This window comes from Poecilia latipinna, unplaced genomic scaffold (genome assembly GCF_001443285.1).
Source record: "Poecilia latipinna isolate Pla-1442-1.1 unplaced genomic scaffold, P_latipinna-1.0 Scaffold1127, whole genome shotgun sequence".
NCBI lineage: Eukaryota > Metazoa > Chordata > Actinopteri > Cyprinodontiformes > Poeciliidae > Poecilia > Poecilia latipinna.
The window spans coordinates 91290-111192 of record NW_015113743.1 but is presented as its reverse complement, the minus strand read 5'-3'; the positions used below and the strand labels follow the sequence as shown (position 1 = coordinate 111192).

The following is a 19903-nucleotide window of genomic DNA, read 5'->3' as shown; positions in this document are numbered from 1 at the left end:
ATGGATAAAGAAAATAAAGAATAAATAGCTTCAACAAAAACTTTAAATCTGTTTTAATAAGTGGATTGTCATTTATTTTAGACCATAATTATGAGTCTTTACCAGTCCTACTCAAAGTAAAGATTGATCCAGACATGCATTTATCCATATTATTTGTTTACAAAGGTTAACAGTTGAAATAAACTTGGATAAGCTGTCCACTACATTTTAACTGAGCACTTAGTGAGTCTGCATGCATTTTGTGTTTCTGTCTTCAGTGCATGGTTGGAGGGAGAGGAGGACCCTGTAATCGAAAGAGTTAATCAGAGAATAGAAGACATCACTGGCCTCACGGTACAAACTGCAGAGTTACTCCAGGTAATTGACCTTTATTATCACTTATCACTTCTTATTTTCTGTTAATTAACGTTCTATAAATGGCTTGTCAGGTTGCAAACTATGGAGTTGGAGGACAATACGAACCACATTTTGACTTCTCAAGGGTAAGTTTCATTTTTAGTGATATTCTGATGTTTGGTGGAATCTGAAAATTGCAGAATTGCTCTTTTAATAATTCATTTCAGATTTAGTCTAATCTCCATTGTATAACACACTGCTCAAAAAATAAAGGGAACACCTAAACAAAACAATGTAACTCCAAATCAGTCACACCTTTGTTGAATCAGTGCCACCAGTTAGGTAATAACACTTACTGTGAATCAGTTTCTCCTGTTGTTGTGCAAATGGAAAACCCAACAGGTGGAAATGAGAAACAATTAGCAAGAACACCCCGATAAGAATGATTCTGCAGGCGGTGGCACAGATCATTTCTCTGTTCTCGTTCTTTCTGGTTGAACTTTTAGTTACTTTCATTTTCACTGAGCACATGTGACAGAGTCTGGAAACACAGTGGAGAACGTTATGCTGCATGCAGCATCCTCCAGCATGACCGGTTTGGTGGTGGGTCAGTCATGGTGTGGGGAAGCATTTCTTTGGATCACAGCCTTCATGTGCTGGTACCAGGATGAAATCCTCAGACTTATTATGAGACCATATTCTGGTGCAGTGGGCTCTGGGTTCTTATGCGTGACACTGTTAGGCCTCATGTGGCTGAAGTGTGTCAGCAGTTCCTGCATGACGAGGGCATTGATGTTATGGACTGACCTGCCTGTTCCTCAGACCTGAATCCAGTTGTGCACATCTGTGACATCATGATTGGTCAGTCACCAAAACCACGTCTCACCACAGACTGTTCAGGAGCTAACTGAGGCTCTGGTCCAGGTCTGGGAGGATATCCCTCCCAGAAAATCCACCGCCTCTTCAGGAGAAAGCCCAGGCGTTGTCTGGAGGTTATACAGACACATGGAGGCCACACACACTACTGAGCCTCGTTTAGACTGAGGAATGTTCACTGACGTTTCATCTGCCTGTCATGTTATTTCCCACCTTCATTTTGAGTATGAATCCAAATCCAGATCTCCAGGGTGAAATAATTTTGATTTATATTGAGGATTTTTGATATTTTCATCCCAATCAAATCCACTGTGTTAATAATAAAGTATTTCACTGAGAATATTTAATTAATTGGGATCTAGAATGTGTTATTTTATTGTTCCCTTTAATTTATGAGCATTATATTAATTATATTATATTATATTACAGACCTTTACAGCGTTCAGATCAGGGGAAATACATGAAATACATTGTAAGTTTTTGGTTGTTATGTGACGAAATGTGGTTCAAAAGTAGTGAATACTTTTGCAAAACACCAAGTTGTTGATGGTTAATAGTCCATGGATATCATTTAAAAGCATAAATAATGACACTTTTAATGCAAAGTTGCTCTAAAAGTCCATTAAACGTCCATTAAAAGTGCCAACTTTGGATTAAATTATCAGAATTTACAAAATCATGCAAAGTTGGTGTCATGATTCAGGTTTTGGTGAGGTGAGATGAGACGCAGGCAGGCCCAGGATGATGATGAAAATAATTAATTTTAATGATGAGTCCAACAGAGACGGCACAGGGAACAGACTGACGACATAACACACGACGAGGATCCGACACAGACAAAGACAACAGGTGAGGTTAAATACACAGGGAAGGTAATCAGGGAACTGGATACAGCTGGGAGCAATCAACAGGGAAGACAGATTCACGGGGGAAACTGGACTAACACGGAAAAACCTAAAAACTAACTACACAGAAAACACAGATCCTAACAGTTGGCACTTTTAATGGACTTTTAGAGCAGCTTTGCATTAAAAGTGTCATTATTTACCGAATGACACTTCATGACAACTGTCATAAACATTCATAAAGACTTCTTTATGTTCATGACAGATGTTATGTCATGTTTATGACAGTGCCATGTCAGTCTAATGCACACCTCTTCAAATAAAGTGTTACCGGAAACTGTATGATGAGGACAATTTATCTGGTCGAAATTGATTCATTTGAATATAAAATCTGACCTTTAATTTGAGTGCAGTGTGTGCCCTAAGCGGCAGGGTCCAAGTGTGGGACTTTCAGAAAATAAGTTAAACGTATAAACATCTGTTGCAGCGCCCCTTTGACATCAGTCTCAAGGTCGATGGAAATAGACTTGCTACCTTCCTAAATTATGTAAGTAATGATGTGTCTTGTTTTTATCTTGAATTTTCTCTTAAATTTTATCTTTATAGAAAGAGGAACCTGATGCTTTCAAAAGGTTAGGCACTGGAAATCGCTTGGCGACATTGTTAAACTACGTAAGTACAAGCATTCAGTCGCCGCTGATTGTTGACCGGCTGATTGTTGACCGGCTGATTGTTGACGGTGTTAAAGGTGACTCCCGGTTTTTGCTATGTTCTTTTCAACAGTAATTTAGTTGAACTAATAAAAAGCAGAACAGACTTGATGTTTTTCAAATGGCTCCAGACTAAACAGAACATTCCCAACCAGTGACAAGAAAAGGAATAATTTTGCAATCCCCAGGTTGCTCTCTGGATCATACTGTCTCATCACAGCTTTATTCCATTACGTTTTCTCTGCTCCTCATAACTAGGACATTTTTCAGTGGTTTTCTTGCACAAGACATTTGTCATTATAGTCAACAGCTTTTTTTCATTAGATCCTTAATCTACTCCACCTATTTTATTCCAGATATTGCCTATAGTTCACACAAATCAAATTTAGTCAAATAACACTTGCATTTCATGTGCCCTGTTTTGTAATTATCCATCTTATTATTTTTTAACTGGTTGTGGTTCCCTTGTGTCACAAACTCCCAAATCAGTCCATGTTATTCTACAGGAGGTGCGGCGGGGCAAAGGGATAAAACCTGCTTTTGACTGGAGTCAAAAAAAAAAAGGTTAGGGGTGTTTAAGGTTAAGAAAAGACAGAAATAAGAGGTCTTCTTCCACAAAACACCAAAATCTAACATATGATGAACAATAGTATGGTATGTTTGTATTTACAGAATACAGTGGTATGAAAAAGTGTTTGCCTTCTTCCCGATTTCCCTTTTTTGCATGTTTGTCACACTTGGTGTGTAAGAACATCAAACCATATGAATATTAGTAAAAAACAACGATGAGGCATGACCATAAACTGTTGGAAAACCCTCCAATGTGAATGAATTACAGCATTTCTGCAAAAATGAGTTGGCCAGAATTCTTCCACAGCTGTAGAAGACTCTTTGCAAATTATTGCCAGTTGTTGCTGCCAAGAGTTGGACAACCAGCTCTAAGATTTGGGGAGGAATCACACTTTCACACAGGGCCATTTAGATTTGGATTTTCTTCTCCCTTAATAATAAACATCATCTTTTAAAAACTGTATTTCGGGATTGACTAGCATTTGAATTGGTTTAATGTTCTAAAACACTGAAATATACTAAAAAAATAAAATTGGTAAAGGCTGACCACTTTTTTCACCCCACTGTGTATCGTAGAAGTTAAGACAGATGGGTTGGTCTTATGCCTTAAACTTATGTCAGTGGACAGTAGGAAACTCTGTGAGTGAAAAAGAAAAACTGAAACATTACACCATGATCTGTGCACAAGATAACTGTTTTTTTAAGAAAAAATGGATAATTACTGAAAGCAAGAAACCCTTTAGAGAGACGGCATTAGTAAACCGTCTCTCTCTCCAACAAAACACACCGCAGCAGAGAAGCTCACTGATCGCTGTTCCTGCTGATTGAAACAATGCCTGGATCGTATTTATAGAATCTGATTTGTGGTGTTGTTCAGACTGCTGTGAAAAGATTAGACATAGGTCACGTAAGGGCAAAAAAAAAATCTGCTCTGGGTCACTTCAGGCTGCCTTAGTGTCCTTTTTGCCACTTCATTCCTCTGAGAATGGCTTTTCTGTCATTGCCTCTGTGAAAACAAAGTACAGATCTAAACTTCATATTTAGGATAAATTGAGTGACAGCAACAAGCGGGGAATCTTGCTGTAAACGGATGTCAAATGCAGAAAAGGCTCGATGTACTTGTACAACCAAAATCACATAAAGTAAAGCACAAACAGCTAATCAATGACTGGCACAGAACTCTGCTGCTGTGCAGAGAACCGCTGCAGACTGGAGTCAGGAGTTCCTCCACACATAAAGTGGTTTAAATGAAAACAAATGCTGCTTTTATTTAAAATCTATGATCTGATGACAGAATAACTGTTTGGCACTCAGGGAGGTTTCACTTGCAGGCCTGCTGTATTCCATTAAATATGTGCATCTTCCATGGAGTATATAACTTTACAGCAAGATTATAATATGGAGTTTTTGGTGTGGAAGTGCCATAACTTTATGTTGCACTCCAATGGCAACAAGCCCAGACTGCAGATTTTTTAATTGTATGCGAGTTAAATGTTTTGAAAACTGACATAGCAGTTTTCAAAATCTCCTTTCAGAACAGCTGTTACACCCCCAAGGTCGAGGGGTCCAGGGGCGGCAACATAAAATGTGTCCAGAGAAACAAGTGGAAAGTAAAATGGTTTATTGCAAAAGAAAGTTTCACAAAACAATACAATTTAACCCAATTAACACAAAAGGGATCAACAAACTCAAGAATGTCAGGTGCAAATTAAAGTTACAAAATGTCAAGACATTTTGTAACTGTTTTGACATTTTCCCAAAAGGGGAAGAACAAAGAACACACAAAGGGAATCCTAAGGGGAGCACCAAGCCTCCCAAACACGAGCTACTAGCTTGTGAAATTAAACTAGAGCAGTCAAACTGCTTAGCAGAACAAGCAAAAACAAAACAGTTCAAAACTGCCTCAGCAGTTGTACAAAATGGTTCAAAATAAACTACCTAAAGCAGTTTCACCACCAAACATGGGTGACAGCTTCACAAATCCTCTTCCAACTAGCTTCCCTACTGGAGGAATGGACTCAGGTGGGCCTCATTAACATCTGATTGGCTTGCCAATCCTCTGCTGGTCCAATGGTGTAGCTGCTCTCCTGCAGCCTTCAGGCAGCCAATCAGGAAGGTCAGGCAGCCAATCAGGAAGGTCAGGCAGCCAATCAGGAAGGTCAGGCAGCCAATCAGGAAGTTGTGCTCTCACAGCTGAACCTGCATAACAAAAGGGGAGCCTGCACAGCCTCCAGAGGCCAGGGGCCAACAGCTAATTTCCATTGTACTAAACACTGTGCCAGGGGATTTGGAGCAATTTGTGTTGCTTTGTAAAGATTATCTCTCAATGAGAGAAATATGATCATATTTGTTTGTAAAAACTTCAGATAAAATTGTTCTGTGACTGATCTCAGTCTCCTGGAAGAGGGACAGATATTTATGTTACAGTTCAGTATGAGCAGGAATCCTTCCTGTCCTCATTTGACATAAATGTCAACTTCACTCTCGGTTGAAGTGATCACATTTTCTTATAGTACCACTGCTGTAACACCGCAAACAAACCCTTAGAAAACAGAAAACACCAGTTAATACAAACGTTCTATCTCAGCAAAAGCAGATGAGGTTTAAATCTTTTTCAACCTGAATTTTATCCATGTGACAATCTATTTAATTCTTCCATTATCTTTAACTAAAAATGTTTATTAGTCTGAGAGGACAAAACAAGTTACAAATACCCTAACTGGTGGTTTAGAGGGTATAAGTATATTCACAGTGTTGTTATTGTGATGGTGAAGTTTTCTAAGTTCTCATCTGTAATTGTGTTGTTGGTTCTCAGATGAGTGACGTCGAGGCCGGAGGAGCGACAGTCTTCCCTGACTTTGGGGCTGCAATCTGGCCAAGAAAGGTGATAAAACCTGAAATCTCTTTGTTGTTGTTGTTTTACTGAATGTGTTTTATTTCTTCTTTCCATAGTTTACAAAAATCTTCATAAGATTCTGATGTTAGCAGTATATTTAAATAATATACCAAATAATTCTGATAATGAAACTTGTTCTAATCTCTACTATAAATAGAACTTTTTACAATATTTGTTCCTTTCTTTGTTGAATAAAAACTGAACTTTACTGCATAATTTTACCACAAGGATCAATTGGAATGTATCTTCTTAACTTTGAATCTGTCATGATTTCACTTTTTTTTTAGACATATGCTATATAAATAAAACTGAACTGAATAAAGAAATAAAAATAAAACTGAAACAAATGTATCTACAGGGAACATCAGTGTTCTGGTATAATCTCTTCAGAAGTGGAGAAGGAGACTACAGGACCAGACATGCAGCCTGTCCAGTTCTTGTAGGGAGTAAATGGGGTAAGTTTAGATATGTGAGAAAATTATAAATGACTAAGCTGAACTTAATTTATATATAATAAAGTAAAAAGGGGAAATAATCTTTTTAGTGGTCTCACAGCAGATCACTAGTTACTGCCAATAAATAAAGGATTGCCTGATTAAAGTTTGGTGCATCACTAGTTTTTGCTCTTAGACACTAAAACACAGCATGTTCAGATCTCTTCATTTAACAGTTGGTTTCCTGAGGACGTATTAAAATGTGTTTAACACACATTAAGTTGACTCCACAACTGATTATGACTGTTCAAAGGTCTCTGCAACTCATTCAAATATCCCTGGATTGTGACAAATTTGAGAAAAGCTCTTTAATTGTGAAAGGAGTCAGTGATGCTGCCACAGTGAGTGTTGGTTGTCTAAAATTGATTTTCACTGCTAATTTCCTGGAGATGCTCTAAAAGCATTAAAATGTATTAAAAGACATTCCCACAACGACCACACAGTATATTCCTGTCATAGCACAACAAACCAGCTCCAGCTTGACGGGAAGGAACCTCACAAATATATTACACAACTCTGCACTGCAGTCCAGCACGAGGATTTTTATTTCACCTGCATATTGGAAGTTTCTGCACATCCATCATCAGTTCCAGCTTTGCTGTGGAGGAAACATCGTAGCTTGATTTTCTTGTCAGTAGCATCTCAGATTGAAATCTTATGGAGAGTGTTTTATGTCCCATCATCTGTTGGGGTAGCAGCATCAGAGCCGGTGAGTTTAAAAAGGCTGGTTCTGTTTGAGGGAACTGCTCTGCAACAAAGCTTCTTCATAAAATTAAGAAAATTAGACAACCCAGTTTAGTTTCTTAGATGATGTTGTCTGAACTTCGGTCTATAGCAATATGGTTCTGAAAATGATCATTTTGTTTTACTGTATATTATGTGTATCATTGAAATGATGCAACAGAGTTACACTAGTTCTACATAACCTACACACCTGACTCCACTCCTGCCCCTCCGGTCATGTATCCTTAGATGTTAATGCTTACACACCAATTGCTCTAATCCCAACCCTTGAAGAGAATTTACATTATCCACTTTGACAGTTCACACTTGCTCACTCAAAAAGCTGTTTTCAGTCCAACACATTTTACCTTCAGATTTTTATATTTTTCTCTGATGTACAATTTGGCCATGAGTAATTACTGCTGATATGTCTTAGAGGCTCGTCATTATAAGCCAGGTGCTGAAGTGGTTATTTAAGCACAAATTTCTAAGAATATTTGGAAGTTGACAGTAAAGCTGTTGAATCACCTGATGAACTTGAAAGAGATTGAGATCAACAAAAATCTAAAATAAAGCTTTCTGTTACTCAACAAAATGTGTTTTAATACTTGGTTGCAAAAAATTATTGGAAAGAGGTCAGATGTTTTTTTACGTTGGTCTCCAGGTGTGTGCACGTCAAAGCAGGGACTTTGGTTTCCTTCTTTTTACCTATCAATTCTAAATCCTGAATTTATCTAGAATTTAACTTCACAACTCAAAGTTTCCTCCCTCCACAGGTTTTCTATGTGATTAAATTCAGGAGGGAGAAGTTTAATTTGACATTTTCTGTCAAGCAACAAGTTGAGTTCAGAACCTTTTTAAAGGAACATCGTGTGAAATATGTATGTACCATGGACACATAACTGGTCTGAACAAATCTGGATTCTTCCTGATTATTTCAAGAGCAAATCAATTTAGCACTCTCTTTTTCTAAACAGACCATAATAATTCTAGACTGTTCATTTCTTTGCACTTTAAGTAAACCTACAAATTCAACAAGGTGTGACATTTCCTCAAGGTTTCTATGATAAGAAGTGTTTTAATTTTTTCTGTACAAATCAGAACCATACAGAGGATGACTGTTTTTCAAACAATTTTCTCCTGATCACAGAAGATTTAAGCCACTTTTACTTTTTGTATGTGTGAATAGTGTCGAACAAGTGGATACATGAGCGCGGACAAGAGTTCAGGAGACCATGCGGCCTGACGGAAGTGGACTGAAGCTCGCTCCATGCCTGTGTTTACCCTCCTTAGTGCCTGTTTCAGGCTAAATGTTGCAACACAGGCACATTGTGCAAAACCTTTCAACATGTCTGCATGACTAAAAAGTGGTTTGCAGGGGAGCCGACATCCAGAGAGCTCAGTGTCTCAGTCATTATTGTCACTACCCTGGTTCAGTTGATCAGACGATTAAAAGACAACAATTCTGAATTTAACCCTCATGAATATCATGATCAACATTTTTATTTTCAGAAATTCACATCTCTTTTAGTTGTCTGCCACCTGCCTGAGGTGGCAGACAAGGTTTCCTTAAAGCACTAGAAGTGCAATTTAAGCTCTATGGTGAAACATTTTCACTACTTGTTCAAATTAAGTAGCATTAAAGCTACAGAGGAACCAAAGTCTTATTAATGTGATTTGTTTGTACGGTAGATGTGCTGCGTTTATGTTTTACTAACTATTCCCACGCTGTCTGATGCATTATGGTCTAGTGTGAGTAACAGCTTTTTGTTTATTCTCACTGCAGATTTGGAACAGAATTATATTGGTTCTTCTTCAAAACTTGCAGCAAAACACTGTCTGCAAATTATGTGCATTTTGTTTTTATTTATAGTGTGCTTAAATTATGACATTTTTGTATTTTCATTCCCCAAGTTGTCAATCAAAAGGTCAATAAACAATGTTTTTATTAGATTTCCTTGCAATTGATGTTCTTTATTGATCACCAAGTGTAATCAATTACTATTATTATTATTTTACAAATTACTCTGAAGAGACCATTCCTTGTGGTACAAGGATTCTTTACAGATTCAGATGAAAATTGGTGGAAGATGGATGGATCCTATCCACAACCTATGACCAGAAGTTGTTAAAAAACATATATAAGTTATGTAAATAGATATCTATCTTTTTCTATTTCATAATGCAATGTTCCTTTTTCCATTGTCAGCAGAAGCAACCCATCACTGGGCAGAGTTGAATCTTGAATCTTCACCTACTTGAAATTCATCTGGTGATAATAAATAACGAGCTAAACTAAATCCCATTTCGGTTTATTACAGTATTGATACTGGTTTGAATACATGTTTTATTGTAGCCTTGCAAAACCAAAGAGTTCATCTGAAACCATTTGATCCAAAGTTAGAATGAACAACCGATACAAAGTGACAAAAGTTGGTCAGAGCAGCACAGAAAAAACAAAAAACTTTTAATATTAATAACAATTAACAAAACCCCTTATTAAAACGTTATATTAAACCACACAGTTACAAAACGATCAGCTTTGAACAGATTGATTGTGAGCAGTCGTTACAGCATGTTTAAGTGATGTTGGTGTGTAATGTGTGAAAAGGCTCCCAGCTTAGCGTTTTGCTGGCCTCCTGGGTTTCTCCAGGTATGGCATGTGAGTAAATGAAAGACACCTGCTGGGTTAATCTCATTTATATTTGCCAGTTTTACTTCCAACATCAATGTAATTTCTTCACACCCTGCTAATAGGCCTTAGACATGTTGGGGCCGATGTAAACCTGGAATGTGGTACAGTGGCTCAGCCTTCGTGACTCAATGTGGTCCACCGAATCTGAGGCAAAATGGCTCCAGCGTGGGGCAGATGAAAGAGATATTTTATTAACTTGGTGTCTGACTGACACAGATCAAAGTGTGAACGCATTAAGGTGCTGATTAGCGATTCTAGAAAAAAAAAACACCTGCACAGTGCCTTACAAAAGTATTCACACCTGTTGAGGTTTTTCACATTTTGTCACATCACTACAAACCAAGACAGTCAGCCTGATGTAGAAGGAAATTTGATTAATTTTGAAAATACTTTTGTATTTAATCTTTATTCTGAGACCCCAAAATAAACTCCAGAGCACCTGACTGCATTCAGGACTTCTCTAATTAGTAAATGAAATGTTAATTTGTGAAGTTTTTAGAGGTTTGTTAGACAACTAACAAACCCCCTTAACAAACCTTGTTCACTTTAGTGAACAAAAAAACCTCACAAAGACCAAAAGCACAGCAGACAGCTCTGAGATAAAATAAGATAAAGTTTAAGCAGGGTTAGAATATAAATGGATATTACAAGTTTAGGCACTTCTCTCTCTCTTATTATGCTCATTTTTAAGTCTGAGAATGGCCCAGTCAAAGTTTGGAACTAAATGCATTTGGATATTTGTGCAAGACTTGATGCTCACAGATGTGATCCAACCAATCTGACAGGTTGAGTCTTTGAAAAGAAAGAGAAACAATTTTAGTCCAGTGACAAAATGTGAAAACGATGAAGGGATTCTGATATTGGATGAGGTTAATTATACAGGTTTGTACTAAACTTCTCCTAATAAAGCTGTTTAAATGTGAAGTATTTACTGTTCAAAGCTGATATACATAATCATAATTAAAACATCAAAATCTATAATCCATATTTGACTGGATATTTACACCTAATGTCCCTTATAATCTGCTTTGTTTGGTTACATCTTTGTTCTTCTTGTTCATGTACAGCAAACTAGCTCCAATGATGATATATATGAATATACATAAAAATAGATGTATGAAAATATATCCAGAAAATACACTTTGTTTTAGAGATGGCTGAAGATAGACCGTGGACCTGGATGGGTCATTCTCCGGCTTTGGTTCGAAGGATTTTGTTGTCTGAACATTCGGTGACTCAGACCTGGATCTCTGCTAGTAGACGGTCAGCCTGTCGGCTGAGCAGTTTGTTGGTTCTACCTCAGTGGGTCCGGCCGTCTGGGTCAGAGGTTTGAGCTCTGTGTACGGAGCGCTGCTGTCGCTCTCCGGTGTGGAAGTGCTGCGTATTTGGTCCAAGGTAGCGACGGGCTTACAGAGTGATAGGAAACGCTGAGGAAAGAGACGTGAAAAGCAACGTGAAGATTTGTCTTCAGAGCCTTTTAGGGGTGATGTATGAACAATAAGCATAGCTTATTTCATATGTGTGTGTCTCTTGTTAAATTTTAGCTGGCTATCCCAATCTTGTGTTGATTTTTCAAATAATCCTGCTTGTTGGGTTACTTGTTTGTATCTGTTAAGCTTTGGCTGAACTCGTGCTCACCTGTCGGAGTGTGCCTCGGCCTTTGATCAATTTGAAAAGCACAAAGAGAGGGATGAGCGAAAGAGAAACTGTGGCAAAAAACCATCCCAGGACATTTGCCCATAGCGGATAAACGTAGGAGTTACTGAACTTCAGTGGAGTATATTTGATAATCGAGAAGATGAAGGTTCCCTGTGAAGACACAAGACAGATGAGATTTATGAAAACATCAAATACCACAAGCTGAAGCCTACAATTCGTAAAAGATGTTTGAAAAGTTGAACATAATTGTTTTGATCTCACAGGTTTTCTTGGGGTTTAGGTTTTGGGGCTGGAATGATGAAGGAGTTCTGCGTTGGTTTGTAATTTGATTTAGTCATTTAAGTGGATCAGTAGAAGAGGATGCTCTCTTACTTTTCCTATTTTGAACAGACACATTAATACTCTAGGCAAACATATTTATTCCCCAGGAGGTCATTTGTTATTAATGAAATGTTTCTGGATACTCAGATCATCTTAAAAATAAAGTATTGATGCTTTAGTAACATTTATTTTATAGAATTAAAACCCTTCATGATTAGTTGCGTTTGAACTATAATAAAAGGAACATTGATAAACATACATGTATATTGATGACTTTATTGATCAAATTATTTTTGACATTGTTGACAGTATGATGCGTTTATGGTGTTTTTATGTTTCCATGATGTAAAGCACTTTGAACTGCCTTGTTGCTGAAATATTCCATGCAAATAAACTTGATTGATGATTGAAAATGATTGACGAATCGACATAACAGCCTGTTGACATCTTTATATTAATTAACATACACAATGTCAGACATGATGTCAGTGATTTATTTTACTTACAAAGCAAACCAGAGGAGTGATGTACTGCCAGCAGTACTTCATGAAAGGAAATGGATGATAGCCAATCATCTCCTTGATGTTGTCGTTGAAACGGTCTGCACCTGTTGGTTAAAGGCACTGCAGTGCTTGGCACAGTTCAGATGATGATGATACTAGTAGTAGTAATAATAATAATAATCATAATCATAATCATAATAATAATAATAATAATAATAATAATAATAATAATAATAATCATAATAATCATAAATAATAAAAAAGCTTCTTGACATAATTGTGGGTATGCATTTGCCAAAATCAAGAACAGTAAAATAAATCCAGGTGACTCACCATAGACCCAGCCAATGCTGACAGACTGGCAGAACGAGAGGATCAGCAGGGTGGAGCCGCTGCAGACGTGGTGATCCAACAGCTGCAGCAGGTAAATCCCACCCTGCACATGAAATGTCATCAAGCTTTTAGTTAAAAATAATATTTTAATTAGCACAAACATGTAAATGTACAAAGCCAAAATAAAAATGTAAAACATTTGAACATTTTATTCTCTCCCACTCTGTCCTTATTAATATGTCCAAACCTCAGTAACAAGTAAGAATCCAAACATGCAGAAGATGCAGGACATAAGAAGCAGAAGCAGCTCCCGCCTGTAGCCTTGATGCAGGTAAGAAGGGAAATGATCGACCAGAGAGGTGATCACACACTCTATACCAACAAACTGGAATGAAATTATTAGGGGGAAAAAAGTTATTACACTTATCGATTTATTCATACATTTATTTATATGACTTGAGTCTTGCTACCTGGCTGTCTAGTCCAAGCAGAATGATCATGAGGAAGAAACACACGGACCACACCTGAGGCATCGGCATCATGGCCACAGCACGCGGATACACAATGAATGCCAACCCAGGGCCTAGAAATGTTATTTTAAAAACAAATAAAATTAGAAATATACAAAATGGGTGAAGAAAATGGATCAGAGGCCTGGAGTACATTCAAAACCATATTTAAATAAGGCATTTAAAAATAAGCGTCTTCAGTTATTTAAACATGCCAATTTAAATAAACTGCATCAGTGACTCAATCCATCAAAACAAAATAATTTGTCAAAATTAGCATAATGCTATTTGTATGCTACATTTACTTAAGAGCTGTGTGTGAAAAAAATATATATCTAATATCGTTCAAAGTAAGAACCTGATGTTGCTACTTCAGAAATGTCCACGCCTTGTTCGAACGTCATGAAGCCCAAAACGGAGAAAATGGCAAAGCCAGCCACAACGCTGGTGGCGCTGTTCAGCAGGCACAAGTAGAAACAGTCCCTGCATGGGAAAAAAAGATGTACATTAAAGTTTTTATGTAAAATATGTAGGTAACAAAACACTAATAGTAACACAATAAAACCAAACTTTAATTCTGTACACAAACCCACAACCTGTTCTTGTTTACATTGTTCAGTTCTGTTTTGCTTTGTAAACTAGTCGGTCCGGGATGAAGCCACACAGTTTGCACAACGCTAACATACTAACAAAAAGAACAAGCAGCCATTGTTCACTGGTTTTGCTGTTTTTGACCAGATCTGGACACATTCTGACATTTGCAGCCAGGTAACATTCCAAAGTTGCCCCAGCTGTAGGGATGCAGTGACCCTGCAGTCTAGACATCACTAATTGGTTCTTGTCAAACTCAGTCAAAAGTAATACTTAACCATTTTTGTTCACAGCAAATCAACCTGAAAAGCAGATATTTTTCTGACTTCCTAATTCTGTAAATTGGCCCTCACTGTTGGGCTCTATTGTCAAAGATAATTAATGATCTTCAAATAACCATGGCGACGGTGTGTTCAGGGGGCCAGTGATAATTCTCTGCTTCAGAGCATTTTCATGCAGGGCATAAAGTTAACATTTTGGTTCATGTATTAATGTTTTTGAAGTTTGTGCTTCGTGACTTGTGGCAGAATGTCGATAGTTTTCCTTCTAACTGTGGCTTCCTTCCACCATCTCCTTCATAAAAGACTAAATTCATGGAGCACATGGGTAATAGTTGTGTATATTCCTCCACCTGAGCTCAGTATTCCTTCATCATGGCTGCTCTTAGCTTAGCTGGTCAGATTAACTGGATGGAAACGTCTTGGTACTTTTGCAGTTATATCAGAATCTACATTTTTACATTTTACTGCATGATGGATCAAACAGGACTTTATATAATCTTCAAATATTTTCATATTGCTTTTAACCTCTACCAAACATTACGTCTGATATGACTGGGGAATTTTTTTTATTCTTGATGCTGCTGCTGCTTGTTCACTGATGTTTAATGTATTGTTTTCATTCAGGTTCCCAATCACACACTGTTGTGTGTGAGTTTATGAAATCCCACATTTGTGGTTCATATTAATGTGTGAATGTTCAGGAGTTGAATACAGTTTTAAGACACATTTATTGAACTTACCTGTAACAGTTATTGTTGAAGGAGTTGTAACTCCCAAGAGAAGTGAGGAAACCAAGGCCGATTGCATAGGAGAAGAAGATCTGAGTACCAGCATCCATCCAGACCTGGAGAAAGTGAACAAACATTAATCTGTGCCTTCTTTGAACATCGCTCTCAATAAGTGTGACATAAGCGTTGGATATATATTTTTACCTGGGGATCTGAGAGGCGAGAGATGTCAGGGTAGAGATAATAAATGATCCCATCCAGAGCTCCTGGGAGGGTCACGCCTCGTATCAGCAGGATAAACAGCATGACATAAGGGAAGGTGGCTGTGAAGTACGCTGCCTGTGTGGGAAAAGAAAGAAAAGAAAAGATGTTTCATATATTTTACAGATCACAGAAAACAAAAATTATATGAAATCAAATGTCAAACAGGAACTGTTGTACAATATAGATGAAAGAAAGTAACAAGGACACAACCTGCTTGTTTCTGTCATATTAAGTACACACACAAATACACACACTGATATGTAAAAAATAATGCTGATCTCTGAAGTGTCAGACCTTTCCTGTTGACTTGATTCCTTTCCAGACACAGAAATAGCAGATGATCCAGCTCAGGATGAGGCACAGCACCAGTTCCCACCTCAGGCCACCCACCTCCTCGATCCCACCGGAGATCTTTAGAACTCGATGTCTGGTCAGAGAGGTGGCGGATGGGGTGAGAATGAAAGATTAGGACAAATGTTGAAAAGTAAGAAAACAAAATGAACTTTTTCTCTGTTTCTGCTGTCTGTTCTGTCAGTGCTAGTCGGTTGTGTCTGCTCTTAGTGAGCCTGGTTCCGTTGGAGGACACCAATTGTCCCCCAGCCTTCCTCTCCACTGTCGCCATATGCTTGATCAGTAGGTGGGATTGCTGCGAAGCTAATGTGATACAATCCAATGAGCTTGAATAGATAGACAACTTTATACCAGTTGTCATTATAAACTGAGTTTAGCAAGTCATTGACTTTTAATCTGTCTCTATGACTGAATTAGGCTTTAAAATTCAACACAACTGTATAGTTTTAAAACAACATTATAACATGGTACATATGGCTCAGCTCAGAAAAGTTGATTTTACGTAAAACCCCCCTTTAATCTCCAACAACAGACTTTGAAGCTAATAGTTTTAACAAACTATGGAAAAGTTCAAGGACAAAAATGGTTTACGAATAAAATAAAAGTTGAAAGACGGTAGGAGCTGCAGAAAACAGGACAATGGGAGATGGGGATTACTGAATAAAGAGATAAACCACAGAATATAAATGAGTGAAATATAAAATAAACTGTGAACTCATGCTTACTCCCAGAACTCTACAACGGGGAGCGTAGTGTTCAGTCGTGATTCCAGGCTCAGATTCAGACGGCTGTCGAAGCATGAGTCTAATGTGACAACATAAAAACACACCAGAATGCTAATTTTACACAGAAAACTACATGAAGCTTTATACTTTTTAAAATACAAAATAGGTTTTACAGCATTTCATACTTTGATCTGGATATAAGCAGCATCACAGGAACTACCTGAGTTCCAGGAGTTTCCACATGAAGCCCATGGCAGGTCTGAGCTGAAGGAGGAGAACAGGTAAAAAAACGCCCAAGCAAGGATTATGATGTATGAAGTGGCGCTGAATGCGATGATAAGGTGACTGGCATAACCGATGCCTGAGGAGGGAAAGACAAGAAATGATTCTGGTTCAATCAAAGTTTTCTCAGCTTTTTAATATCATTTAAATAAAACACTTAGAAAATAATGCAAACCCGATTAAGCAAGACAAATTACTTTATCATGTCAAACAACATAATCCCCATTAAAACTGAAAATGTTCCAATATGCCTTTATTACAGCAGCTTCTAACATTTGAACAGGATTAGTTCCAGCCTTTAACTGTCTGTCTGTTGGAGACATCAAACAACAGTTTAATGTTTAATGAGATACTTTAAAATGTGGTCAAAGGAAACTATCAGCATTCTCCTTCAAAATATTTAACATCTGTTTAAGGAAGTAAGATTTTTGTTTTGCAAATAAAATTCAAGTAATTATCTGATTTTTTTTTTCCAGCAGAAATCAGGCAGCCAACTCTTCCAGTCACCAGCAAGCAAGAGAAACTTACTTCAATGCAAACTTGTTCAAGGCACAATAAACATATGACATAAAAATAAAGAAAGTTTCCCAATGCCGCCCTGGCAGCTGTCCTTACAGCCAAGATTTGATGCCCTAACGTTTCGCTCATATTTGCTGATAATTCACTGCAATTGCTATGAAAAGACTAAAAATTAATCAAAGACTGATCTTTTTGAAAAGTAAAGCCTTGCTGTGTCCATGATGTCTGTACGAGTTAAACAGTCTTAAGTTTCAACATTTCAGTGAGACGTTTAAAGAAACATGAAAATAGTTCCGCGTGTTTCACCTTGAAAAAGCGGACAAATCTTCCGCCAGCATGTGATTCCCCCCTGGCTGGTGTACTGCCCTAACGCGGTTTCAAGAAAGAACAGAGGTATTCCACACGTAAATATGAACACGATGTATGGGATGAAAAACACGCCTGTAGAAAACAAAACAAAAAGTGACAGCGGTAAGGAGACAGAGGCTGCTGAAGAGCCAGAAGGCCGGAGCGCCACTTGTGTGTAAAAGCGCTCACCCCCTCCGTTCTTGTAGCACAAGTATGGAAACCTCCAAATATTTCCAGGGCCGATAATTGCCCCCATCACGGTGAGGATGAACTCCGTCTTGGTCCCCCAGTGGCCCCGTTCCTCCACTTCTTTGGACTTCTGAGTGAGTCCGTTTGATACACAAACCGCTGCGCTGCTTTTTATCCTGTTCGTTGTCATCTTCAGTCTTCTGATCTTTAGTTTGATAGAAGAAAAACGACCCTCTGAAGAGACATATGCCTAAATGCTGAGCGATCTGAGCAGTAGTAGTATATAAATGCCACGGTGCGTGTGTGAGTGATGGGGTGAGGAGGGGGGAGATGCAGCGATGTGAATGGACTTCTCTTATCAATGGGGGTTGAAACTATTTAAATTAGGGGAATCAGTGGAGGGCGTGATTTGAGAGGATAAAAAGTGTATTGAGGACAGGAGGAGGAGAATTATTTGGCTTTATTCTTTGAAAGTGTGTGTGTTTGTGTGTGTTTTCGCATTAACCATTAAGCACCTATTTGTCCCATTTTTCCAACAAATACTACTTTTTGAGGACCCGCTGCTTCCTACGGGACATAACCACTATCCTAAGAAGTTACTGCTGCCATGAGGGCATGAAAATTCATAAAACTCCTGGATTTAAAAAAAATAAAAATAATCCAGGATAAATTGTCTCCATTACTGAAGGCAGTGTAAGGAATCACTCATGGCATTATTCAAATCTGTGATGCTTCTTTGGTTTATCATCACAATATTTTTAACTCTTTAGTTAACTAACCTGAATTGTTTTAGTTGCTAATATAAGGTATTGTTATAATTGGAGGTCACATCCAGGGACAGCTCCTCTTCTCTGCTGAACCAATCAACTATAAATCTGCTGCATTTTTGATCCGGAGATCCTTAAATTCCTCCAGGACTGCTTCCTTTTCTGGCTCAAGACCACGGCCTCAGATGAGGCACTGAGCTTTAAATTCCGTAACAAAAGTAACAGAAAAACCCTGTAAATTCTAGACTCTAACAGGTAAAAATAGTGCACAAAAATCCGTGTAGGACGGCAAAGTCCTAGTGCAAAAATTCGCATGACAGGTGGACGGAGCCTGCTGCTGCAAGGTTGGAGACCTTGTCCTGTCAGGCGACGGGGCCTGGATAAACCGCATTAAACGGACGGCGGAGTCCGGAGACGACAGGAGCTTAAATTCCGTAACAAAAGTATGTTTTTATCTTTTTTTATATCATTTTTTTATTTATTTTGTTTTCCAAAATCTCTTTCTCTTTTTTACTGTTTATTCAATGTCACATGCTGTTTTTATTATGTAAAGCACCTTGAAATGCCTTGCTGCTGAAATGTGCTATACAAATAAAATTTGATTGATTGATTGATTTACATTCAGCTGCAAGCTGTTCCAACAAAAGCTGTAGATCACAAACAGATGAAGCCAAAAGGACTAATGATCCAGAATGCTGCTGCTGCTGTTCTGACTGAAAGCTTGATTTACTTCAGTGCTATAAATCAGTAGATGCATTAATTATGCACTCTGACTTGAGAAATAATGTCACAGCCAAATCACTGCTCATGATAAAAGAAGATGTCGAAATGTCAAAATACTATGTGGAGCTAGTTCACAGTGATTACCTTCTAGAGCAACAACAAGTAAGAGTTTATAGTCTTAAAAAGTAATATTTGTGTTGGTCAGAAACACAAGCAGCTCAGTCTGTTGTGTTTTGTTCTGGGTTGTGTTGTTTATCCTGTATTCCTCATCTTCATATCAACTCTTTGTCTCTGTCACTCCTGTACTTGGCTCCTACTCCACGACACCCTGATAAGAGGAAATTCCATCAGGACAACGTGGCATAATTGGAACAGTGCAGCCACAACAACTTAGAAAGTGAAAAGAAACATTTCCAAGCTAATGTTAAGTCCAGGAGTCTCCAACTTTATAATCATATTTGCCCCCAGTCCAGCGAAATAAAACATGCTTAGATCCACAAATGTCCCATAACCTTTTAAAAAAACACAACCTACATAAGTTTTTTTTGTAAATATCTACTACAGGAAATCTGTTGTTCTTAAAATAAAGCCACATTTTATTTTTGATTTTAGGTTTTTAAATAAAGAATAGCATGAAATATTTGCAGAAAAGATGGTGCTTTCTT

General features: G+C 37.9%; 2 protein-coding genes across 5 annotated transcripts in view; one reads left to right on the top strand and one right to left on the bottom strand.

The window, feature by feature from the left end:
- The window catches only part of p4ha2 (procollagen-proline, 2-oxoglutarate 4-dioxygenase (proline 4-hydroxylase), alpha polypeptide 2), a 34656-nt gene extending 25245 nt beyond the window's left edge, over window positions 1-9411 (top strand). For 2 of the 4 annotated variants that reach the window (XM_015052713.1, XM_015052715.1), the window contains 7 exons: window positions 258-357; window positions 429-482; window positions 2545-2568; window positions 2664-2729; window positions 6153-6221; window positions 6592-6688; window positions 8640-9411. In XM_015052713.1, coding sequence (XP_014908199.1) covers window positions 258-357; window positions 429-482; window positions 2545-2568; window positions 2664-2729; window positions 6153-6221; window positions 6592-6688; window positions 8640-8710 — 481 coding nt within the window. In that variant the 3' untranslated portion in view covers window positions 8711-9411. Of the gene's footprint in view, window positions 1-257; window positions 358-428; window positions 483-2544; window positions 2605-2663; window positions 2730-6152; window positions 6222-6591; window positions 6689-8639 lie in introns of all 4 variants that reach the window. The other 2 variants (XM_015052717.1, XM_015052716.1) reach the window with 2 other exon arrangements.
- Window positions 9412-9746: 335 nt separating this feature from the next.
- Window positions 9747-18013, bottom strand: LOC106959880 (sodium- and chloride-dependent GABA transporter 2-like). The gene is made up of 14 exons (XM_015052712.1): window positions 17749-18013; window positions 17518-17652; window positions 16631-16771; window positions 16411-16489; window positions 15629-15761; window positions 15275-15409; window positions 15083-15186; window positions 13829-13953; window positions 13432-13544; window positions 13209-13346; window positions 12962-13064; window positions 12632-12732; window positions 11784-11954; window positions 9747-11572 (listed from the first exon to the last, which is right to left on the bottom strand). The coding sequence occupies exons 1-14, from the start codon at window positions 17936-17938 to the stop codon at window positions 11399-11401; spliced, it is 1842 nt and encodes a 613-aa protein (XP_014908198.1). The 5' UTR covers window positions 17939-18013; the 3' UTR covers window positions 9747-11398.
- Window positions 18014-19903: the final 1890 nt, after the last annotated feature.